The 23,508-nt window shown below is 43.6% G+C and overlaps 1 protein-coding gene across 4 annotated transcripts in view; it reads left to right on the top strand.

Moving 5' to 3' along the window:
* Positions 1–23,508, top strand: part of herc1 (HECT and RLD domain containing E3 ubiquitin protein ligase family member 1) — a 67,392-nt gene that overhangs the window by 9,803 nt on the left and 34,081 nt on the right. For 3 of the 4 annotated variants that reach the window (XM_074665691.1, XM_074665690.1, XM_074665689.1), the window contains exons 8-36: positions 55–182; positions 373–517; positions 2,787–2,958; positions 3,251–3,385; positions 3,478–3,643; positions 3,966–4,091; positions 6,077–6,298; positions 8,904–9,056; positions 9,519–9,651; positions 10,259–10,450; positions 10,919–11,143; positions 11,229–11,402; positions 11,510–11,624; positions 12,936–13,056; positions 13,134–13,305; positions 13,682–14,027; positions 15,874–15,994; positions 16,081–16,132; positions 16,242–16,307; positions 18,970–19,241; positions 19,345–19,560; positions 19,829–19,949; positions 20,204–20,441; positions 20,526–20,698; positions 22,030–22,185; positions 22,269–22,375; positions 22,455–22,565; positions 22,642–23,052; positions 23,215–23,298. In XM_074665691.1, the coding sequence (XP_074521792.1) occupies positions 55–182; positions 373–517; positions 2,787–2,958; positions 3,251–3,385; positions 3,478–3,643; positions 3,966–4,091; positions 6,077–6,298; positions 8,904–9,056; positions 9,519–9,651; positions 10,259–10,450; positions 10,919–11,143; positions 11,229–11,402; positions 11,510–11,624; positions 12,936–13,056; positions 13,134–13,305; positions 13,682–14,027; positions 15,874–15,994; positions 16,081–16,132; positions 16,242–16,307; positions 18,970–19,241; positions 19,345–19,560; positions 19,829–19,949; positions 20,204–20,441; positions 20,526–20,698; positions 22,030–22,185; positions 22,269–22,375; positions 22,455–22,565; positions 22,642–23,052; positions 23,215–23,298 (4,853 nt within the window). The remainder of the gene's footprint in view (positions 1–54; positions 183–372; positions 518–2,786; positions 2,959–3,250; positions 3,386–3,477; positions 3,644–3,965; positions 4,092–6,076; positions 6,299–8,903; positions 9,057–9,518; positions 9,652–10,258; positions 10,451–10,918; positions 11,144–11,228; positions 11,403–11,509; positions 11,625–12,935; positions 13,057–13,133; positions 13,306–13,681; positions 14,028–15,873; positions 15,995–16,080; positions 16,133–16,241; positions 16,308–18,969; positions 19,242–19,344; positions 19,561–19,828; positions 19,950–20,203; positions 20,442–20,525; positions 20,699–22,029; positions 22,186–22,268; positions 22,376–22,454; positions 22,566–22,641; positions 23,053–23,214; positions 23,299–23,508) is intronic. The other variant, XM_074665692.1, reaches the window with a different exon arrangement.

The following is a 23,508-nucleotide window of genomic DNA, read 5'->3' as shown; positions in this document are numbered from 1 at the left end:
TCAAACTCAGAGTGTGACCATGAGCTCACACTGTAAATCTGTGTCAACCTGCAGGAAAACTGGGTCACGGCGATACCAATCGAGTCTACAAGCCAAAGGTAGTGGAGGCCCTGCAGGGAATGTTCATCAGGAAAGTGTGTGCAGGGAGCCAATCATCTCTTGCCTTAACGTCGACAGGACAGGTACGGCTCTGTTTGAGCAGGTTTCACATGAGAAACACCTGAACTCTGTCTTCTCTCTGAGACTGAGGGCAGGCTGCAGCTTATGCAGGTCACTGATAGGGATTATTTTTAGGTCAAGGACTGTTTATGTGGTAGATTCTCAGAATAAAACCTGTGAATTGCTGATATCTTGTGCTCCTCCTGTGGTTAGGTGTACGCCTGGGGCTGTGGTGCGTGTCTCGGCTGTGGCTCCTCTGAGGCCACAGCGCTCAGACCCAAACTGATCGAGGAGCTCGCCATGACCCGAGTGGTGGACATCTCAATCGGGGACAGCCACTGCCTGGCCCTGTCACATGGTATTATTCCCTCACACCCTTTTCCCCCTCTAAGCTGTAATCTCAGAATCTGTAGATGGTTAACCCCGAGGAGCTCTTGTAACGTGTCAGCTGTCAGTCACAGGTGGATGGTTACTGTCCTGACACAGTTAGTTAAAGAAGGGCAGCTCTGTTGAAAGAGGCGTGATGTAAGAGCTGGTGCAAAGAACGAGCAAATATTGACCGTGTTATTCTGGTAGACCCAAACCTCTGCTCCAGTTTTACATATCTGCAGACTAATGGGTCCAAAATGTTTGGAGATGCTCCAGTAGAGTGAAATGTGGAAATGGGACGTTATAGTTGCCACATTACCCTTGATTGATCAAATAAGTCCTGTAGTTGTACGTGTCTAACAGCATGATGGGATCATCCCACAGAAAGAGCTTTTTATCAAACCAGAAATAGACTCCAAAAGACCCCATCCTCCTCTAAATAAAACCATGACTCTGTGATATGTAACAGGAGCTTCAGGTCTGTTTTGGACGAAATTAACTTTGTCATCCAGGGCGGGGCACGTCGAATGCTTTGTTTATGTTATGACCCAGCAGAGGTACAAGACCTTGGTGGCTAATAGTCATCATCATTGTTGAATATATAAAAAGTATATTTATAAAATAGCAAAATAGACTTAGGCCCTGTTTACATGACAATGTTATCTGCATTTACATGGAAACGCAGAGGGACTGAAAATGCTGTAGTAAGCATGCCAGGCCTGCAGGTGGCGCTATAAATGTCTTGTCTAGAATCAGCTTCGGGGAGATCTCCACCGAAGTAGAGTTAAGCCGATCAATTGGTGTATTGGGGAATACTATGTGCAAAAGTGGAGCAACAGATGCACATTTTGTTGAAAGACAGTCAGCAGTTACAGCAGATTGAGCAGCACAAGCACAACACGGTAGTTCACGACGATCGTAACAACTGTACTGTTGTCCTGCCCGGGACGGAGTGTGATGTCAGCGTTTCCACTGAAAATGCCGGCTTACTGTTTACACGGCAACGGTGTCGGCAGCGTTTCAGAAAAATCCCACTCTGGAGGCTGTTTTCAAAAGTTTGCGTTTTAGGTCGGCTGAAATGCCGTTTCCGTGTAAACCTGAGGCTAAAACACAACAAAAAATGTTCATGTAAATGGCCCCTCATTTACCTATTTTCAGCTCAGCACTTTCACAGGAAACAGTTTGCTCACTTGTGCGTTTTTACCAAGAGGCAATATCCGATTCAGAAAAATGAAGCCTAGAGCTAAAAGTTGCTGATGAGTGAGAATCCCCTGGAGGCTGGCTGCAGAAAGACCAAAAACCAAGTACACACCCAGCCAGAAAAACTTTGTTTTAGGGCATCAAAAAAAACAAAAAAACATTTACAGCCTGGTGCAAAAACAGTCTTGGGTCTTAAACGCTGGTCTGATCACCACACACTGTACAGGATGATCTGATTATCCAATCGGAGACACAGATCTGCTCATGTGACTGACGAGCCCCATATAGCTGTTACAAAGGAAGCTCAAAGCCTGCGTCATACCCAATAAATCCAATAAATCCAAAAAATCTTAAAAAATCCATCCGACAATTGGCTTCATTTCACTGTATCAGGAACAGACGGGTGACATCGCCCATATTTTATACAGTCTGTGGTTCTGACCACAGCTGGTGGCTCCACTACTTGAGTTATACAGGGTGGTAGCTCTGCTCCCCATTGATGGATTTTAATGATGACCTGCTTTACTATTATAGTTTGCACGATATTTCTGGAGGTTTGATAAAGAACAATTGCCTCTTCCTGGTGTTTTTGAGTAAAATCTTGTCCGGTCAGAAACGCCAAAATCTAACAGCAGAGTTACAATATGAACGCCAGAGTCCGTATATGTGGCAATGGCCATGCACTCAGGACTGTTTCCGTTGCACTTTGGCTTCATTTCACTGTATCAGGAACTGTATTGTCTCATGAGAGTGTGAAATATGAGACCTTTATCGTAATCTTAGTGTCTCCATCACCATTTTTTATTGCGACATTTAGGTTTCGCTCAATTCTAGGTGGAATAGAAATGCTAAATCTAAAGCATGTGTTTGTTTGGTCTTGTTTATTGGAAAAAACAAACAAGTGAAAAACTTTGAGTGCATTCAGCTGGATTGCATTGCAGTTATTGCAGCCTGTTTCATGTTCACAGGGCCCAGAAGTACAACAGTCCGTCTCTAACTTCAGATTGTACTTGATAAAACCAAACTTGATTTTCTTCTTTTGCTCATCCATCATCCAGACAATGAAGTCTACGCCTGGGGCAACAACTCCATGGGCCAGTGTGGTCAGGGCAACTCCACTGGGCCGATCACTAAACCCAAGAAGGTTGTTGGTCTTGATGGGGTCGCTATCCAGCAGATCTCAGCGGGGACGTCTCACAGCCTGGCGTGGACTGCTCTGCCCAGAGACAGGTCAGCTGAAATGCCTTAGTGTAGTGTGTTGGATTTTTGCAGTATGTCTGATATTTGGAGGAGAGATCTGTCTTTAACTCCATGCTTATGTGCAGACATTAAATCTTGAATTAATTATTGCTTCAGTTCTAGTTTGAGCTCTTCTTCTTAGTGATATGTTTCAGTGTCTGTCCTGAACTGTGGCTCTAACAGTTTTACGGATGGTGTGAGCTCTCTGGATGTGTTCCCAGGGATTCTTTGGCTTGTGAAGTCCCAGACTTGTTGTTAACCTGTCCTCTTTCTGGCTCTTTAGACAAGTGGTGGCGTGGCACAGGCCGTACTGTGTCGACCTAGAAGAAAGCACTTTCTCTCACCTGCGCTCCTTCCTCGAGCGCTACTGTGATGGCATCAACAGTGAGGTCCCTCCCCTCCCGTTCCCCTCCTCCAGGTGAGATCACACACACGAACACAATTACAGTCTGTAAAAACTGGAAGTACTTCCTGCTCAGCCTCTGTCATTTATGTTTCCTGTATCCACAGGGAGCACCATAACTTTCTCAAGCTGTGCCTTCGGCTTCTGTCCAATCACCTGGCTCTGGCTCTGGCAGGGGGCGTGGCCACCAGTATTCTGGGTCGGCAGGCGAGGCCTCTGAGGAACCTTCTGTTCAGACTGATGGACTCCTCTGTGCCAGATGAGATTCAGGAGGTGAGAGAAGGAGAGGTGTAAGATCTGTGATGGTGTAACTGTGGTAGAAACGGAGTTTGCAGCTTCTTCTCTGGCTGTATTAACCCAGCACTTTGGCTATTGATAGTCACGTTTGTTATCATGTTTTTGATCATTTGATCTAAACATAAACTTTATTGTTCCAAAAATAACTCTTTTGATTTCTGAATAAATAGTCACTCTCCATGGATTCATGATGAGGGCTCTCAGTTCTTCAAGTGTAAGCAAGTCCTTACCTGACCTCACCTAAAGCAGTGACTTAATATGTGTGTGTGTCTGTGTATGTGTGTTTTCATCTTACCAGGCAGTAATTGAGACCCTGTCAGTGGGGGCCACCATGCTGCTGCCTCCCCTCAGGGAGAGGATGGAGCTCCTCCACTCCCTGCTGCCTCAGGGCCCCGACCGATGGGAGAGTCTCTCCAAAGGACAGGTACCCTAAGAAACCGTATAGTTGTAGCTGCTCCATGTGCCGACCTGTTTTGACCCTTGAGCAGAGAACATGCAGAAACATGCAAGGATCTATATCACTTGTATAGCGGGACAGGGTTATATCAAAGTGGACAGAACATTCCTGTATATAGCTCTCAGCGCTGACATTAAAGAGACGACTGAAAGTAGGTCACAACCTGAAGGTTTAAGTCAGAGATGGGCCTCAGGTGTGAACATACAGTAACTTTAACTTCATTTAACAGACAGATAGAAGAGTAATCGTCTTCATTTTGACATATAAAGAAAGAAAAGAAGACAGGAGGGTGAGTCTTTAGGATTTATCTAGAGCTCTAAACATTAGGAGGTGACCCGCGTGAATCATGGTACCTGTAAAAACACGTTCTGAAAGAAAGGGCGTTTATTCTTTAACTGTTATTTAACCAGGAAGTCACACTGAGATTATGAAATCTACAACACAACATGAGGAAACCATAACAGCTCTAACAGACATTCATGTTCATAGAAAAAACACACAGTGAGACCCTTATTTTTTGCCCTATTTGTCCTTGCTCTATATATTTGAAGGGTCTCTCCAGGTCTCTTCTCTGGAACTTAAGAAAAGTTGACGGTCAAAAGTCAGGCAGGGATAAACACAAAAAATGTTGACCCCTACATCAACTGGCAAGGAGTAAGGGTTGTAATGAAGGATTATCGTCATCATATATTAAAAAAGCCCAAAGAAACACAAATAAAAGAACTGTTCAACCAAAAATATAGAAACATATTAAAATGCAGACAAATTGAAGACCCCACAATTCTTAAGTTCATGGGAAAATTTTCAACTCATAAGTTCACCCTAGGTTAAACAAAATAATTGCTCTGACTTCTCTTTAAGTAACAAAAAGGACAACCTAACAAGATCGTTACTAGATCCTCGCAACATCTTCATTAGATCTTGACAGGGTTTTTATGAGATCCATAAAAGGTCCCAACAAGATCCTCAGGAGATCTCCAAGAGATCTTTACAGGATCCAGAAAAGATCCTCACAACATTCTAACAAGATCCTTACAAGATCTCCAAGAGAACTTAACTGGATCCAGTCAAGATCCTCACAACATCCTCACAAGATCTCCAAGAGATCTTTACTGGATCCAGACAAGATCCCCACAACATTCCAACAAGATCCTTACAAGACCTCCAAGAGATCTTTACCGGATCCAGACAAGATCCCCACAACATCTCAACAAGATCCTTACAAGATCTCCAAGAGATCCTTACCAGATACGGACAAGATCCTTACCAGATCGAGACAAGATCCTTACCAGATCTCCAAAAGATCTGTTCCAGATCTAGACAAGATCCTTACAAGATCTCCAAGAGATCCTTACCAGATCTGAACAAGATCCTTACCAAATCTAGACAAGATCCTTACCAGATCGAGACAAGATCCTCACAACATTCTACAAAGACCCTCGCAAGAGCTCTGAGAGATCCTTACTAGATCAGGAAAAGATTCTTACCAGATCCAGACAAGATCCTCATAACATTCTAGCAAGACCCTCACAAGAGCTCCGAGAGATCCTAATCAGATCCTTACCAGATCCTCACAATATCCTAACAGCATGCCCTTAAGATCTTTTTGAGATCCGATCTTCACAAGGTCTATTTGAGATTCCTATGAGATTCTCACAAGATCTTCAGAAGAAATTCAAGAGCTTTTCCCCAGATCTTTGTGACATCTTCATCAGACCCTTAAGATATCCTACAAATTATTTACAAGATCCTCTCCAGATCTGCACTGGATAAGACAAAAGCCACGCAAACTGTTCTATTTTCAATAAATCAAAAATCATCCATTAAATATTTCTGGTGTTCTGTCCCTTTGTACATCATATTAAATTTTTGACAAGCTGTATATTTCTCTGTGGTTTTGTGGAGAGTGTTTCTGGTGATTTTATTGTGATGCCTGTTTGTTTGTGTCACAGAGGATGCAGCTGGACATCATCCTGACCAGCCTGCAGGACCACACCCACGTGGCCTCGCTCCTCGGCTACAGCTCTCCAGCTGATGGCCCTGAAGTTCTTTCCTCAGGCCAGGGTTTTACAGCCACACCTGACCCAGCCTATGGCGCCACAGCAGGCCATCCCGACACTCACCTGGCTGAAATTCTGATGAAGACGCTGCTCAGGAACCTGGGCTTTTACACGGTGAGTGTTTGATAGAGCTCCATCAGAGGAGTTTATTGATTTAGCGCGTGTTAATCGATGAAAAACAGATTGTACAAGATCATTATGATCCATTTAGCGTGGACGGCGGCAGACATTTCTCAGGAAGGAAGTCATCAGTGTGGCTCCATCTGCCTCGGTCCTCTCTGCCATGAGCTGCAGGCAGAGCATGAGTCACTTTTAATCCTTTGTTATTATCACCTGCTGCCTCTTTCCTGGCACAGCAGCCCATTGTTCCTGAGCAGCTCTCTGAAGGCTGCTTTTATTGATTGTACCACACACACACACACAAACGCACACACACACTCTCAGGGCTATTTTAAGTGTGTGTGATTATGCAGGCCTGAGCGATGAATGACGATTAGACTGCAGCACTCTCTGCGTTTGAGTCACTGCCTCTTTCTGTTTCTGTTTATCATTTTTTAATCTCTCTGCTCTGTTTGGAGAAAAAATGGACAAAATCTAATTCTTTAAAAAAAAAAAACAGCTGCAGCATGGCTGAGACGTGGATTTGGTGCCTGAAATTTGATGATATCAGGACGCTGTGCACTTCCCTCGTTCTGAGTCAAGGTTTTGTTTACTCCCTGACTTTCTCCTTCACAATAATTTGACTTTCAAAGTCCTGTCAACTCAATTCTCATTCTTCTAAGAAACAGCCTTTTTACACCCCTACCGTGTCAGGGGGATTTATAAGAGAGTACAAATAAGGTTTCAAAATAAGTATTAATTAATGCAACAGCAAAAACAGAGGTTCAGGAAAAGTAAAACTGGTGTGCTTGAGTCCCAGAAAGTCTGATAAAATCTTTCCATACTGTTACGATTCGACTCTATTTACGATCAATAATTGAAATGCCACTTCACTTGGGCAGGCGGATATGCTCTTACCACCAGCAAATAGACCTATCTGAGACCCACTAATCTAGCTCTAAACAAGCTGGTTTAGAGAGGAGTGATTTTTAAGAAATGATAAAACACTTTAGATTGGGAGGTAACATAGGTATGTTTCTTAGAAAGACAAAACTAAAACCCCATTCAACCTGGAATAATTCCCCATCCTGCTCTGACACAATAAATAGACAGAAAATACTCAGTCCAGAAACCAAAATAAAGAGTCCATAAATCTTGGAAAAAAATAAGTAAAAAAATTACATCCACAGACTGAAGTCAGCCTCACTCTGTTACAGTTTAAATCCAAAACTGCTACTGCTCAGCAGCCTGAGGAAGAGCCTTCGGCTACAGAGTTCTCAGGTTGCTCCAACACTGACTGTGAGCTTGTAGATCCATTCAGGGGGGTATAACCCACCACAGTTTGCTGAAGCTGCAGAGGCCACCCACCGCCATAGCCCGCATTGATTTTTCCCCTTCCTACCTTAAAGGTCCCATATTCTGCTCCTTTTCTGCAGTTTAATGGATCATTGATGTCTTCATGAAATGTTAGTAACATGTTTTGGACCAAAAAGACAATAAATCAAGCACAGCAGCATTGTTTCCAGGCTCTCATAGCCCCTCTGTTCAGAACGCTCTGATTTAGTGGGCGTGGACGTCATATGTAAATGAGCCACAGCTGATACTGCCCTGCTCTTCCACGTTACTGAGCGCGGCGCCACGAGCTCCGAATGCATGATGTTTAGAAAACGAAGCTTGTTTATCGTAACATTACAGGCCAAAACAAAAATCCACACAGCAGACCTAGAGGTCAGGATTTTACATTCACAGGCACTACTAAGTACAGGTTTTGTCATTTAATATCACATTTTGTGGGCTGGGAGGAAAGCCAAAGACCCACAAATTTCACTAAAATACTTAATAAAGTGATTTTTGCCTAATATGGAACCTTTAAATCAACTCCTGTGGGAGTCAGGGATGTAACAATACACTGAACTCACAGTTCGATACGATTTCTGATGATGGGTTAACAATGTGATTTTCCCACAATTCTTTTAAAGGAATTAGCTTGCAGGAAAACTTTTACTGAAAAAGACTCTTTTGATTATTTCTGCACCTGCAAAACACAAACCATGCAGTGAATACAAAATTTAAAACACAGTCACACATGTATTTAAAGTGTACAAAAACTTCAAAATATATTTTCTTGTGTTTTTAAAAAAATGAAGAAAATTCCTTTTTTAATTAACCGAGGTATATTGTGCAAACAAAGTATCTCTTTTTCTTAAAAGTGCAAGTGAGATTATATTTTACCTTTATTAAAAAAATAGATAAATAAAAAAAAGACTATTCAAACAATTCTCACATCAAAACAACTAAATGAACAATACAAATAAACAAATCTCTTCAAATAGTCTTAGGTTTGTATGCGTTCCTAGTTTAGAATTAAAATGTTTTTCTTTTTTTTAAAGTTTGAATCGATTTCATGACTCTTGCTGACTAAATATACGCACAGAAATTTAAAAATGTATATCCCCCTCTGAACTGGGCTGCACAATAACTTTACTTCTCCGTAGATTAAAGTTAGAACATTGTGATCCTGAACATGCAGCTCACCTGAGCTCAGCCCTTCAGGCATCTTTCACACACCTGCTTCATTAAACCTGCTGGTGTTCATGTCTGATTTCTGTGCATTTTTCAGGACCAGGCCTTCGGTGAGCTGGAGAAGAACAGCGATAAGCTGCAGCAGGGCACGTCCTCCTCTGACAGCAGCCAGCCCGCTCACCTGCACCAGCTGCTGTGCTCGCTGCAGAAACAGCTGTTAGCGTACTGTCACATCAACTCTGTCACAGAGGTACAGACTCTCTGCTGCTCCTTCCTCCACCTCCTCTGTAGATTCAGGCTGTGAAGTTAGGAAATGCTTACACCATCTTTAACCCCGTGATCTTGGACTTAATGGGTTGTTTACTGACTTCAGGGCTCACATGGTTTTGTTCATGAGATGTTTAACAACATTAGTGGTCTGCAGCTGATGCAGGATGTAGAGAAACTTCACATGGGATCTTCTTTTGGATGATTGGATGATATTTGTTTTGCATATTTCAAAGTAAAAGATTTATAATGATGTGAAGAGAAAGAAATGTCTAAGTGGAAATGTGACATCACTGATTTAGTAATCATACCAAACTAAACCAGTGAAAACAGTATGAAGGTTTATAAGGACGGATTAAAGACAGAGGAGTAAAACAGATCATATCTCTGTTTGTTGATTTGTGAGAATTTTAGGAAATGATGTTTTTTTTCTGTCTTTGTGCAGAACTCCAGCAGCGTGGCTTTACTCCACAAACACCTGCAGCTCCTACTTCCTCACGCCACCGACATCTTCTCCCGCTCAGCCGCTCTGATCAAAGAGAGCTCATGGAACGGGAGCATACGGGAGAAGCTTCAGGGTGAGGAGGGTGGATGTCTCTTACCAACCCCTTTTTATTTTGGCCATCTTGCAGACACAAACAGTTCAGTTTCAGTTTCATGAAACAGAAAAAGAAATAACCGTTTTCTTAACTTTTTTCTACTTTTATCCCAAGTTACAGACGGATACATTCGAGGTGAAGCTTTTGTTTTCATTGACACAGGATTCTCTGATTGAGCTCATTAGTTATGCAAACATGCACACACTGGAGACAAGAAAACAAAGCGTGCATGACCAGATCAAAGGGCAGCTTAAGCCTCTGGACTCTGCAAAGTCCAGAAAGTGCTGCTTCTCTTGTATTTTCTTATATTTCAGATTTTTAAAGAAGCATAAAAACAGTTGTCTTAAATGCAAACACAAAGGCTGAGATCGCCAGATTACTGAGGTCATCAAGTTTTAAAAACCCTCATGCAAACAACTTTTAAAGTTTAAATCAGTCCTCAGATTATTCAACACGCAGAAAAAATGTTAAACCTTTGATGATTGTACCTCTGCCTCTTCTAGTTCCTTCTCGTTGTTTTTGGCATCAAGTCAGATATCTGAAATCATCTCCTGAACACCCTCTCCCCATCGCTCCTCTCCTCCAGATGTGATCTACGTGTCAGCAGCGGGCAGCATGCTGTGTCAGATTGTCAACTCTCTGCTGCTGCTCCCCGTGTCGGTGGCAAGGCCTCTGCTGAGCCACCTGCTGGACCTGCTGCCTCCTCTGGACCGCCTCAACAGACTGCTGCCTGCTGCCGCCCCGCTGGAGGACCAGGAGCTGCAGTGGCCTCTCCATGGTGAGAGGAACAGAAATCATCCAAAGTCTTATTTCAGACTCCCCTCGTGAGGCTTATTACAATGTTTATGTGATGGATAACGTGTGCAGGATTCATTAAAATTTTCTCTACATGTTGCCCAACCTTTTCTTAAAGATGTTGCTCCATCTCCGAAATATTTCCCCTTTTTTCATCATCATGTTTTTTTTTAAGATTATAAAAGTGTTGGATTATTTAATGAAGGTGTTCAGTCCAGCTTTAAAAGTCTGCAGAGAGAAGAAGGGAAAAAGGAAACAGGCAGGAAAGGAAGGGAGTTCATGAGGAGAAAAGGAGGTGTCAAGAGAAAATGAGACAAGCCTGATGCATTCAGGAGCTGCATAGGAAATTCAGACTTAGTCCGTTTATAGGTGAAGACTTCCACTGAGGTGTTTCCATGTGTCACTAAGCTATCATTCTGCAGGTTTGTGACGTTTATTCGTGTTTTCTCAGGTACGTCTGACTTTGCCGAGCCAGCCTCGGGTATGTCCCTGCCCCAGCCGGCCCTCTCCTGGGTGTGGTTGGTGGATCTGGAGAGGACGGTGGCCCTGCTGGTCGGTCGTTGCCTCGGAGGGATGCTTCAGGGAGCTCCGACCTCTCTGGAGGAGCAGGACACGGCGTACTGGCTGAAGACGCCTCTCTTCAGCAACGGACTTGAAATGGAAATTCCCCAGCTCGGTGAGGAGACGACTCCTTTATGAGAGTCGGGTTAAACTGAGTTAGAAAGATGTCTGTCACATTTACTCTCGACTCTGTCCCTCAGACACCTGTATCAGCTCCTTACTGGAGGCTGCTCTGTCAGGGAACGAGGAGCAGAAACCCTTTGACTGCACGCTGCGTCCTGACCTCAGCGTGATGGTGGATCTGGCTCTGGGCTCCTCTAAAGAGCCTTCCAACAGTCTGTGGATCAACATGCAGGACTACGCCATCAGTAAAGGTCTGTGTCATGTTCTAGTCCTTCGTAGATCCTGTAGTGGTGTTGCAATGCATCATGGGTCCTGTAGTTCCTGAAATGTGCTGATTGTCCTGTGTTTTGTGTTTCAGACTGGGACAATGCATCGCTCAGTAATGAGTCCCTGTTGGACACCGTGTCCAGGTTTGTGTTGGCAGCTTTGCTGAAGCACACTGGGCTGCTGGGACAAGGCTGTGGAGAGGGGAGGTACGCAAACACTGAGTGTGTGTGATTTGTTATCTCACACAAAACCTGGCTTAGATTTTTCAGTGACTTCATGGCATTTGGAAGGGCTGTGAGGACATTTTCATTGATTTTAGAAAAGTCTCCCTTCTAGATAAATGCCTGATCAAAGTTCCTTATTCCTTATTCCTATTAATGTTAAGTAAATATAGGGATAAGAGTTGAAATAAAATTAACTTTTTGTTTTGTGAACATAAGGGAAGTCTAAACACAGATCTTTTTTGGATCCTTGTTTTTTGTGTTGTTTTCTGTTTTACACTTACTTAGAGGGGGAAAAGCACATATGCAATGTTATATGGCATATTGGCCTGCAGCTCTTTTTCATTTTTGCAATGGGTGATTTGTAAATAATATTTTGTGAGGGAATGGGCAGACAGAACAAGAAGTTTTCTTCCCTCTGCTTTCCTTTCTATTTATAAGTTCTATTTTGTTGTACTGGATGTTTTATTTTTTTGTCAGAATGAAATAAATCAAATCAAAATCAAGAAAGTGGAGGCCATTCTAAATTACACTGATCAGCCATTTGACTTCATACCTCTGTAGCCAATGGGAGATGGGATGACAGAAAACTTTCTATTCTATAAAAATAATTAAAATTCTCAGATCTTTTTTCTTTAAGAGAACAGGAAAACATGGCAATGTGGTTCAAAACTATCATGGCTAAAAAAAAATGGTAGGAACAGGTTTGAGATTTCAATAATTAGACATTTAAGTTCCTCACTGTTCTGCAGATCCAGAATAACGGTTAAAATACACCAGATGCGTCTGTGTTCCGTTACAGCAAACAGATCAATTAGGTTTCATTTAAGTCGTTGTGTCAACTCATCCGTTCTGTTGTAGGACGACTGCGTGGCTGTTCTATTGTGTTGCAGGTAATACATAGCCATCCAATTTTTGACGGACGCAGAGCTGTGACGCATAAATTTAGCATAAGGAAGATCAAGTGGGACAGGAAGTAGTGACTGGAAACTACCTAAATACACCCAATGACTTTCAAAATAAAACAGACTGTGTCAAATTCAGTTTGTATTTAGCTCGACTACAACAGGTTTGAGGTTTTACAGCCCAACATGAATGAAGAGAGACTTGTCAATGTAGATGGAAGCAGGAACTCCAGCTGTCTGTCAGTCATGCAGCTTATTGGACTGAACACGCAGCCAGTGTGAGTTGACAAACACAGTGAAGGACGCAGTGCAATGGTGTCGCTCTGCAGACGTATCTGGTGTATTTCAAGCGTTAGTCTAAAGACACTTCTACCTTCAACTTTCTCATCAGGTACCAGCCCTCAAAGTCCCTGGCTGAGGTTTATCGCAGCGTCTATAAGGTCAGAAACCGTCTGCTGGCCTGTAAGAACATGGATTTCATCCAGACCAGATCGTCTTCTCGGGAAAGGAGGGTGAGTTCATGAAATCTACAAACAGACTCTCCTATCTTGCGACCTCCCTCTCTGACTCCATACTTTGTTCCTGACAGATCTCAGACAATCAGGACTCTCTGGACATGGACCCTCAGGAGCACTCCTTCACACGCACCATCGACGAGGAGGCGGAGCTTGAGGAGCGAGCTGACCGTGAGAGAGAGGAGGGGCATCAGGAGCAAGACGATGAAGAGGAGGATCGGGAGCATGAAGTCATGACTGCAGGAAGTGAGTGCTCGGGCCTGGAGTTGGTTTTATTTGGAGCTTCCTGTTTGCTGCTGCAGAGTGAGATCAGAGTGTTAGCTTCAGGGTTTGCACGAGTTCAAACTCTTCAAATACCAAAGGTAAATGATTTAATCTGAAGGTAAAACGAGAAAAGACTCAGAGCAGCTGTGACGGTTATTATAAAACAGAAAAAGAGACGATGGAGTGTTAGACTTTGGTGCTGAAGCTTCTCCTCGTCACGCCTCGGAGTTGGCTTTGTTAACCTGGGTTGTCTTATTTGGCTGATGCTTCTCCACTAACCTGGCATCTTGTGTGCGTGTGTGTGTTTTTGTGTGCGTGTGTGTGTGTGTTTTGTGTGTGTGCATCCTGCACTACACAGAAATCTTTCAATGTTTCCTCTCAGCCCGGGAGGTGGCCCGCAGCCGGGACAGAGAGCGAGCCAGCAGCAGCACCGGCCTTGGCTCCGGCTCCGTGTCCAGGAGTGGAGGAGGTGGAGGAGGAGGAGAGGAAGACTCGGTTCTTTCTCAGGAGGGGAGGCGGGGCAGTACAGGTCTCCCAGAGGGTCAGGACCTGTACACAGCAGCCTGTAACTCCGTGATCCACCGCTGTGCCCTCCTGCTGCTTGGGGTCAGCCCGGTGCTGGGAGAGCTGAGCAAACAGAACCAGGAGGAGGGCCAGACCCAGTCCACCACAGGAACGCAGGAGTGCCTCAGCTTCATGACCAGGTCAGAGCAGCCCGAGGAAACGGGATGGGGAGGGGAGACATTCAGAGTGGTGCAGGATATCAGATTTTCTCAATTGTACGAGTCACACAGGGACAAAGCAAAAGAAATCACCCTGAATCAGAAACTCACACTCACAATCAGAGTCTGTCATCATCACAAACAAACACACCTCGTCAGGTCGCATTTCCTCCCTCAGGCTCTACTTTATCACCGAGCCGGTTCATGCCTGCCGCCTGCTGCAGTCAGCTGGAGCCGCTCCTGAACGATTTGTCCCGTTAGTCAGGCGTCAGATACGCTCTGTGCCTCTCAAAGTTCAGCCCAGGTCGATGTGAAGGAGTGAATGACAGTTTATGAGTCAGAAACCTTTTATTAAATCTCTTCTTCTTCAGACATTAAACCCAAACCAGCTGCAGCCTCTGTTATCTCTCTAAGTGTCTGACATCATGACGGCGTTTAAGGTCTGCTTCCTCGCTACACGTTCAGAGCAGCATGAAGTATGCAGCCTCAGCCTCAGGTAACCTGAGAAGGTGTGTCTGCTGTTCACACATGGTTCAGCTCAGGTCACATCCCCACCTGGAAACCTTTCACCTACTCAGTCCTGCAGGGCTGCGTGTGAGTCTGTCACCTTAAACATGGGGTCTCCCCTTTCATATGCAGTCAGGTAAACATTATGTGATTAAAGGTGTAACCTTGAGTTTTTAAGGACATGGAGGGATTAAGAAGAGGGTGGGAGTAGTTTTTCTGAGGGAAAATAAGGTTTGTGCTCTGCTTTAATCACAAATCAGCATTCACTTTGACTCCTCCGATTTACAGTAGTTCACTCTGTCACGAGAGAAAACATCTGAACTCCCACTTTGTTCTCTGCACCTTAAGAAAAAAATTAGAATTTAACTTTTCATCTCAGAGCTTTATAAAATTGTCAGTTCCCACTTTGGTCTAAAAATTCTGTAAAAAAGGATAGAAAAATAAATTCAGTAAAAAAAGTCAGAATTTAGACTTAGAATTTTTTTTTTAATTCATTTTTTTCAGATTTTTATTTTGAAATTTCAAGAAAATTCAGAAGTCCAACTTAAATGCCTGGATTTTAGAAAAAGAAGTTAGAAATCTGTATTTGATATAGAATTTTTTCAGTCTTTGCTCTCTTGATTTTGGAGAGAAAAAAGCTAATACCTAACTTTATTTTGATATTTTTAGGAAAAAAGTCTCAACTCTGACTTAAATCTTCAAAAAGTTAAGAAAATAGATTTACATCTGAAAATACTAAGGAAAAAAAGTTTTGATTACTGGCTTTTATCCTAAATTACAAGAAAGAAGTGAAAACTCTGCCTTAACTCTCACAATTTTGAGGAAAAAAACAAACTAAAATTCAGACTTTATTTCTAAATGTTATGGAATAAAAATCTTAACACTGGCCTTTCTTTTGAAAGTTCAACAAAAAACGTTTTAAGCTAATTTTCTTGTTTCTGATTTCTATATTTCTATATTCAAATTGAGAGTACATTAAGGTTTTTCCTTTTTTCTGGTTAAAAAAAGATTTATGGCTTTTGACTCAGAAATTCAGTTTTGGAGTCAGAATTAAAAAAAATGGAAGTTTAAATTTTTTTTTCCTGACCTTTAACATTTCTTTTCAGGGACCTAATCCTGCTGGATACATTTTCTCTGACACAGTATGAATCCAAAGCAGAAGTTAAACTTAGTTTTTAATTTAGTGTTTCTGTTTGGTGCTCATGGACTCATCAGCCATCATTAGGACGGGCTGTGACCATCTCCTGTGGACGTGTTGCAGCTGCTCTCTGTGGGGTTAAAGCTGAAATTAGTTTCTCTGTCTTTATTTATGTGTTTGTAGGAGTGAGAGTCTCAGTGCAGAGAGTCGCTCGGTACAGAGCAGCCCGAGCTACAGACTGATGAAGTCCAGAAGTGAGTCCGACCTGTCCCAGCCCGAGTCCGATGAAGAAGGATACACTCTGGTAAAGCTTTCTCTCATGTGCACGTATATGATAAAAAATGAAGGTTTTGATTTGAGAACTGAACTCTGTCTCTGGTCCTCTTTCAGAGCGGGAGAAGAAACGTGGACCTGGACTTGGCGTTCTCTCACAAAAAGAGAGGTAGATATCAGAGAGTGTGTGTGAGTGTCAGGATGATTCCAGGTGTTTGTTGTCATCAGTCACGGGTCACTCTCTGTCTCTCTGTCTTTCGATCCCTCTATGTCGATAGTTTATTTGCTTCTTTTGGGGCAGTTGAGCCCCAAACGCAAGAGGAGCTCCAAGCAAGTAAACGATGGCATGTTTCTTCCTCTTGTTTCGATCATTCCTTCATCCATCCACCCGTCACAGCGAGGGTTTTAGTTGAGTCCTTCATACTGTGACAGCAGGAGGACTGATGAGCCCATCATACAGAGAACAGGCCGTCAGTCTGCTGTTTGAGACTTTAAACTCTGATGGCTCAGAGCTGCTGGTGGTTTAAGTCCTGGAGTAGATCACTCAGAGTACTGATGGCTGTTTTAGAGTCTTTTCTCACCTGATACAAGCATTCATCCTGTGTGATCAGCTCGCAGGCGCACAGACAAAAACAAACTGGTGATGAAGGAAGTGCTGCATGCTCAAAGCAGAGACACAGACAGACTTTATGGCAGAACGTAGAGCTGTTCTCGTTCACGTAGCTTAATGTGCCTCTGCATTTTTTTGGTAATTTTTGCCCAGGCACATCTGTCTCCTCCCTCTGCTGTGTTATCATAAATTACGATTCACATCCCACATTCACGTCAAGGTGCTTTTTCCACTAAGTGATCCAGTTCACTGTTAACCCTGATCTTATGTGTGTAGCGATCATACAACCCACACAGTCCTTGTGCGTTTCAGATGAGTGTTGCAGAGTGATGCCGACATATGGAAAAGACGTTTGTGGCTGTCTCTTCCCACTCTAGTGAATTCTTGCGTTGCCTCTGGAGCAAGATTGTTTCTTGAAACAACCAAGCTCCAGATCTTGGATTGATTATTCTGGTTCCTTTCCCATCCATTAAAATAATTTCTTGAGTTATATTTTCTCTTTGTTCAGAGAAGACAGGGCTGTGGAAAGTAGAGCTGGGACAATACGCTTTCTTCTTTTACGATTTTTGGAGTGACGATTTGATTTAAACCCCAAGTCTGCGATTTACCTGATTTTTGTGATGTTTAGTCTGCTTTTTTAACGCCAGACCATGTGAAAAATTTGAATGATAATGATGATGTCTACAGACTAAATTAGCAGCCCTATTTTCCACAAAAATGTGCTTCACATTCAGGGGATCTGGCATCACATTACTGGATAGTCGAAGAAAAACATTTCATCTTCTGCAGGAAAAAAATGGAAATATTTCTGCCAACCCAGCTTACAAACAAACACTGAAATGGAGCGTTAAATGTGTTTAAAAAAAAAAAAAAATCCCGTTAACTTTTTTTCCTCCCACTCCTAGTGGTTGATACAGAAGACAGTGAGCGAGTGGGGAGTGCACTGCAAAAGACTGAAACCTTATCAAGTGTTTTTGTCTATTTTTAAAAATGTAAAAAAAATTTTTATTACACTTGATATGAGCCACATTCCTCCTGGTCAGTTCAGAAAAACGTCTGAATTGCTTGTAACAAGTTAAACAAAATCTGCCAATGGAACAAGAAAAATTGCAAAATTGTGGCTCATATTAAGTGTAAAAGACATTTTCTACTGAAAATAAGACAAAAACATTGGATAAGATTCCAGTGTTTTGCAGTGTGATGTGAAGGAAAGATTCAAACTGAGGCTGAGCATTTAATAGCTTACATCAGGCACTGTAAAATCTGAAATCTAATTAAGTGTTAATCTCTTACTGTTATATATCATTATTGTATTAGACAGAATCTGAGCCAAAATCACCTGATGAGTTTAGAAAAACATCTTATTTATATGGAAGAGCATTAGGGCCACTGAAAAAAAACTCCGAACTTTTTTTTAAATAGAAAAAAAATCAGAATTCTGAGATTAAAGTTAGAATTCTGTTTTTTTTTTCCCTCAGATTTCTGACTTTTAGTTATAAAATAGTTTTGAAAATAGTAATAAAAAAATTGGAAGTATTTTTTATTTCAGTGGTCCTAATCCTCTTCTGCTTAATAAAGATTTTGAATGACAAAAGTTATGCCTGAGCTGTTAAAAAAAATTTGATGATGGGTTTACAAACATGAACCTGTTTAGTTTCTTGTAGTAGGACATTAATCTTATTTTAACAAACTAAAGAAGGATTTTTTTCCTCCCCCAACGGGTAGACTGAAGGCCAGAAATTGTGAACTATACTGTACTGAACCATATAGACCTCAGGTGTTTGACACAGATTGTGGCTCCGTTTAAAGCCTGCACAGTGTGAGAGAAATTCGTCATGTGAAGTTACATCGATCAGGATTATGATGCCTTTTCTTTACATTGAAGAAAAAACACACGGTGCATAACAGCTGTAACTTTATGTGATCTTTTTGATGTTGCAAACACATCACCTGTCTGAAAAATGTGTCTCCTACATCAACTAAATCCAAAAAAAGCTTTACTTTTCTGTAGCTTTGCTTCATATGTAGCTCCAGCTCTTCTTCAAGTGACATGAGAAATGAAGAATTTTCCTGAAAGATTGCAAATGAATGTGATGGTTTCAGCTGTCCACTTGTGACTTGATCACTCAGGAAACATGTTTATACCAGGTGTGAACAGGACCAGTTTTTGATTTAGGCCTAGTCCCATTTCACCTCTCAGCTGCAGCATTAAGATGTCTCCATCTTGGCTCATGAAGGCTTGTGCTGCATGAAGAACCAGCATTCAGCCGTCTGAGGAGCTCTTCTGCAGCAGTAATGCATCACAAACCTCTAAGTGCTTAAAGCGGCATCCATCAGCAGAGCCGTCCTCTTTATGAGTCTGAAAGGCTTGTCTCCGTCTCTCCTCCTGTCTGCAGGTTTCCTCCACAGCTCCCCTGACTCCCTGGCTGAGTCCTGGTTCCGAGCCAAGCTGAGCCGGCAGAGGAGCTACAGCTCGGCCCACTCCTACGAGGAGTCGGACCTGGACCTGAGCCGCTCACTGGGCATCCACGCTCTCATCGACAACATGGTCAGCTTCATCAGTGGGGACGTGGGGCTCGCTCCGGCTTTCAAGGAGCCCGAGGAGAGTATGTCTACCAGCCCACAGGCCACCATCCTGGCTATGGAGCAGCAGCAGAGCCGAGCTGAGGTGAGGGCATCACTCTGGCTCTTTCCAGCTTGGTACTAAAGACTTTAAAGCAGAACAGGAAAATATTTGTATTTTTAAATCTTGGTGTATTATTAATCTCCAGTTGCGGTTGGAGGCGCTTCACCAGATTGTGGTGTTGATCTCGGGCATGGAGGAGAAGGGCAGTCAGCCCGGGATGGCAGACAGAGCCAGCAGCGCCTTCCAGTCCTCGTCCCTGCTCACCTCTGTCAGGCTGCAGTTCCTGGCTGGATGTTTCGGCCTCGGCACGGTCGGCACCGGAGGTCTGAAGAGGGAGAGCGTGCAGCTGCATCACTACCAGGTACGAGGCTAATCACCTGCTGGGATAAAACCAGTGTTTGCTGCAGGTTTGTTGCATTTAAACAGAATCTAACAAGATGGAATAAATGCATCAACTGTTTTTTAAATGCCACTGTAAATTCAAACCAGATGATGTCTCTAAAGGTCAGAAAACTCTGGGAAAACACCGGTTGAGGAACCTAATTTCAGTGGTTACATTCACTGGGAGATTCTTTGTCATTTAGACCTGTGGTAAACCACCTCTGTGTGTGTGTGTGTGTTTCCTGCAGGATGGTGTGAAGGCAGCAAAGAGGAGCATCCAGATGGAGATCCAGACAGCTGTGCATAAGATCTACCAGCAGCTGTCTGTCACTCTGGAGAGGGCGCTGCAGGCCAACAAGCATCACATCGGTAACCAGCGGCTCTGCTATCGGCCTCATGTGGGGTTGCAGTGATAGATTTAGGTCGCAGAGTTCCTCTGAAGAGCATGTGTGAGCTTTACCATGAAGAGCTGAGACAGAAACTTGGCAGCGGAATGTGTGTGTGTGGTTGTGTGTTTAAATGACATATTAAAAGAAACAAGGACCACTTCAGAACAGGTTGAGTCATGTTAAATCATTCTGGAGTCTCTGAACTCGTCTCCCTCTGCCCCCTGTTGTCTCTAGAAGCCCAGCAGCGCCTCCTGCTGGTGACTGTGTTCGCTCTGAGTGTCAGGTACCAGCCTGTCGACGTGTCTCTGGCCATCTCCAGCGGGCTGCTCAATGTCCTGTCTCAGCTCTGTGGCACAGAGACCATGCTGGGTCAGCCGCTGCAGCTGCTGCAGAAACCAGGAGTGTCTCAGCTCAGCACGGCGCTCAAAGTGGCGTCAACGCGCTTGCTGCAGATCCTCGCCATCAGCACTGGGTGAGAGCCTTAAGAGCTGTGAGGAATCAGTGCTTTTAAATCATGAAAAAGAACATTAATAAACATGTTTCCTTTGACTTTCAGGACATATGCAGACAAACTGAGCCCAAAGGTGGTCCAGTCTCTGCTGGACCTGCTCTGCAGTCAGCTGAAGAACCTGCTGTCTCAGGCCGGGGTCAGTCTGCTCGCTGCTGGGAAAGACCCAGAGGACAGCAAACACGAGGATGGAGCAGACTCTGAGAAGAAAGACTTTAGAGGTGACAAAGGATCCAGCTTTTCTTTGCTTTTAATGGATGAAATTCAGGAAGAATCAAATACTAAAAAAAAACTTTTTCAGGCAGTGTTTGAAAAGTCCCTCAGAGGTGTTCATGACATCTGCAGTAGTATGTCAGGCAAGTAGGGGGTGAAATCAGTCTTCAGTCTGTCACAATAAACTTCCCAGAAAAACATTGTAAACTTTAACAGGATTCTTTGAATCTGATTTGACGCCTTAGGGTACAAGGAGGCTTTAAAATCCACAAAACCCGGCAAAAGTGTTTATTATAATAACTTACAATGAAATCAGGCACTATGATTAATAAATAAATCTGCATCAGACAGAAAGTTTAAAGTAATGCTAGAGATGATTTTGAAAATACTTTATTTATCCCCGAGGGGAAATTAAAGAGTCACAGCAGCAATCAAGAAAAACAAAAGTAAGAAAGTGTATAGAAAGTGCAAAAAGGTCCACAAGAAAATAGATGCTGACAGCTTGTCCATCATTGTCCAGTTCAGCCAGCCTCCACCTCCACAGGGTCCAGGACTGAGCTTCTTCAGCAGTCTGTTCAGTCTCTGTCTCCTGGATCCTGTCTGCTTACAGCAGGTGAAGTTCTTCCAATGTGGCGTTGCTGTCTGCTCCGTTAGCTATGTCTGTGAATAGCATGATGCTACTCTGCCTTCTGGTATTCCATCTGTTGCTGGGTTAGCACAGCTAGCTCGTCCATCTTATTGGAGATAGATCTTACGTTCCCAATAACAATGGATGGAAAGACAGGTCGACAGCTCACACCTGAGAACCAGCACATCGTCTTCACCTCCTTCTCCTCACCTTGTGGGAAACATCAGGCCTTGCACCAGTTAGCATTGACATGCTACAGGCTGCCAACAGCTGATTTCACATGTGAACAATGCGGCTGTGGTTACATGTAGGATCTTTAGACAAATACAGGAGATAAAGGTAGTAAAAATATCACTGAAGACATAAAAGTTTGGTGTCCATGACCAACAAATGAGCCATACAAAGTAATGATCTACTCCAAATACAAAGATGATGAACAAGAGATGAAAAAATTACAAGAAACGGACAAAGAAGAGAGAGCTGTAGAAACAGACAGCCACAACGGGGTGGCGCCTAGCTAACATATAACTCAAGCCCATTTCAGATCTGACACCAGATTGAAAAAGAAACGAATAAAAACAAAACTATATGCTCATGAAAACAAAAAACAAAGGTTTCCAGAGGTTTCAGTGTGTAAAGAATGAAAGACTTGAGCCGGAGGTAAGGGCTGGTTTCACTCATTAAATAACGTGTGTATCTTTTGTTGTCCAGCTCTGATCCGAAAGCAGCACACCGCAGAGCTCCACCTCGGAGACTTCCTCGTCTTCCTTCGAAGAGTCGTCTCCTCCAAAGCCATCCAGTCCAAGATGGCGTCCCCTAAATGGACTGAAGTCCTGCTCAACATCGCCGCTCAGAAGTGCTGCTCAGGTACGAAACCACTCGGTAAAACTTTGGTTGTTTATCTTTTGTTCCTCTTCTGCTGGTTTGACTTCATGGTGGTTTTATGTCAGGGGTCCCTCTGGTGGGGAACCTGAGGACTCGTCTGCTTGCTCTTCACGTCCTGGAGGCCGTCCTGCCCGCCTGTGAGGCCAACATGGAGGATGATCAGATGACACAGGTGTGTGCCTCACTCTTCTGCTCACCTGTCTGTGTGAAGAGGGGCTGAGAGTCTTTAACCTGACGTGTTTCTGCCTCAGGTGGTCGAGCGTCTCTTCTCGCTGCTCTCTGACTGCATGTGGGAAGCTCCCATCGCTCAGGCCAAACACTCCATCCAGATCAAAGAGAAGGTCCAGGAGCTCAAACTCCAGGTGTGACCCCAGCTTCATCCTCTCACCTGTGTGTCTGTGTGTTGAAGAAGTGAGTGACAGTTTGATTCCTCCTTAGGGAGAGGCCGAGGAGGAGGACGAGAACCTGCCCATCCAGGAAGTGTCCTTCGACCCAGAGAAGGCTCAGTGCTGCGTGGTGGAGAACGGACAGGGCCTGACTCATGGCAGCGGGGGGAAAGGATACGGCTTAGCCTCCACGGGGATCTCCTCAGGGTGCTACCAGTGGAAGTTTTACATTGTGAAGGAGAACCGAGGGAATGAGGGGACATGTGTGGGAGTTTCACGATGGCCTGTTCACGACTTCAACCACCGCACCACGTCAGACATGTGGCTGTACCGAGCATACAGCGGGAACCTCTATCACAACGGGGAGCAGACGCTTACTCTCAGCAGCTTCACGCAGGGAGACTTCATCACCTGCGTGCTCGACATGGAAGCTAGGACCATCTCCTTTGGCAAGAACGGAGAGGTGAGTGAAAAAAACAACTCAATCTGTGCGATACATCAGGAACTAAGAGAAATAAAGGTCCCTTAGCCCTTCGATACAAATACGCAGGAGTGGGATAAAGTTAAATACACAGAAATAGTATGTGGAAATTAATCAGCACTTTATGTTTTTTTTAATTTACAGGAGCCAAAGTTAGCATTTGAAGACGTTGATGCTACAGAGCTGTATCCCTGTGTGATGTTCTACAGCAGCAACCCCGGAGAGAAGGTGAGAGCTCCACATATTCACCTGCTTACAACACACACTCAGCAGCAACACAAGAATCCAGTATGCTGTTGGTTGCAGTGACCCCTGGTGGTCAGAGCTGGTAGTGTTTTTCTGGGATAAAGACTCAAGCACCAACAAGTACCATCACCCACTGTGGTGAAGGCGTGACTCTCACCAAGGCGTTTGTTGTGGTAGCAAATTGTAATTCTT

Source organism: Halichoeres trimaculatus, unplaced genomic scaffold, assembly GCF_033239565.1.
Source record: "Halichoeres trimaculatus isolate MK-OKI-2021-1 unplaced genomic scaffold, fHalTri1.1 fHalTri1_scaffold_3, whole genome shotgun sequence".
In the NCBI taxonomy this organism is placed as follows: Eukaryota; Metazoa; Chordata; class Actinopteri; order Labriformes; family Labridae; genus Halichoeres; species Halichoeres trimaculatus.
Note: the sequence above shows the minus strand (reverse complement) of the source record. Positions and strands in the feature narration are given on the sequence as shown.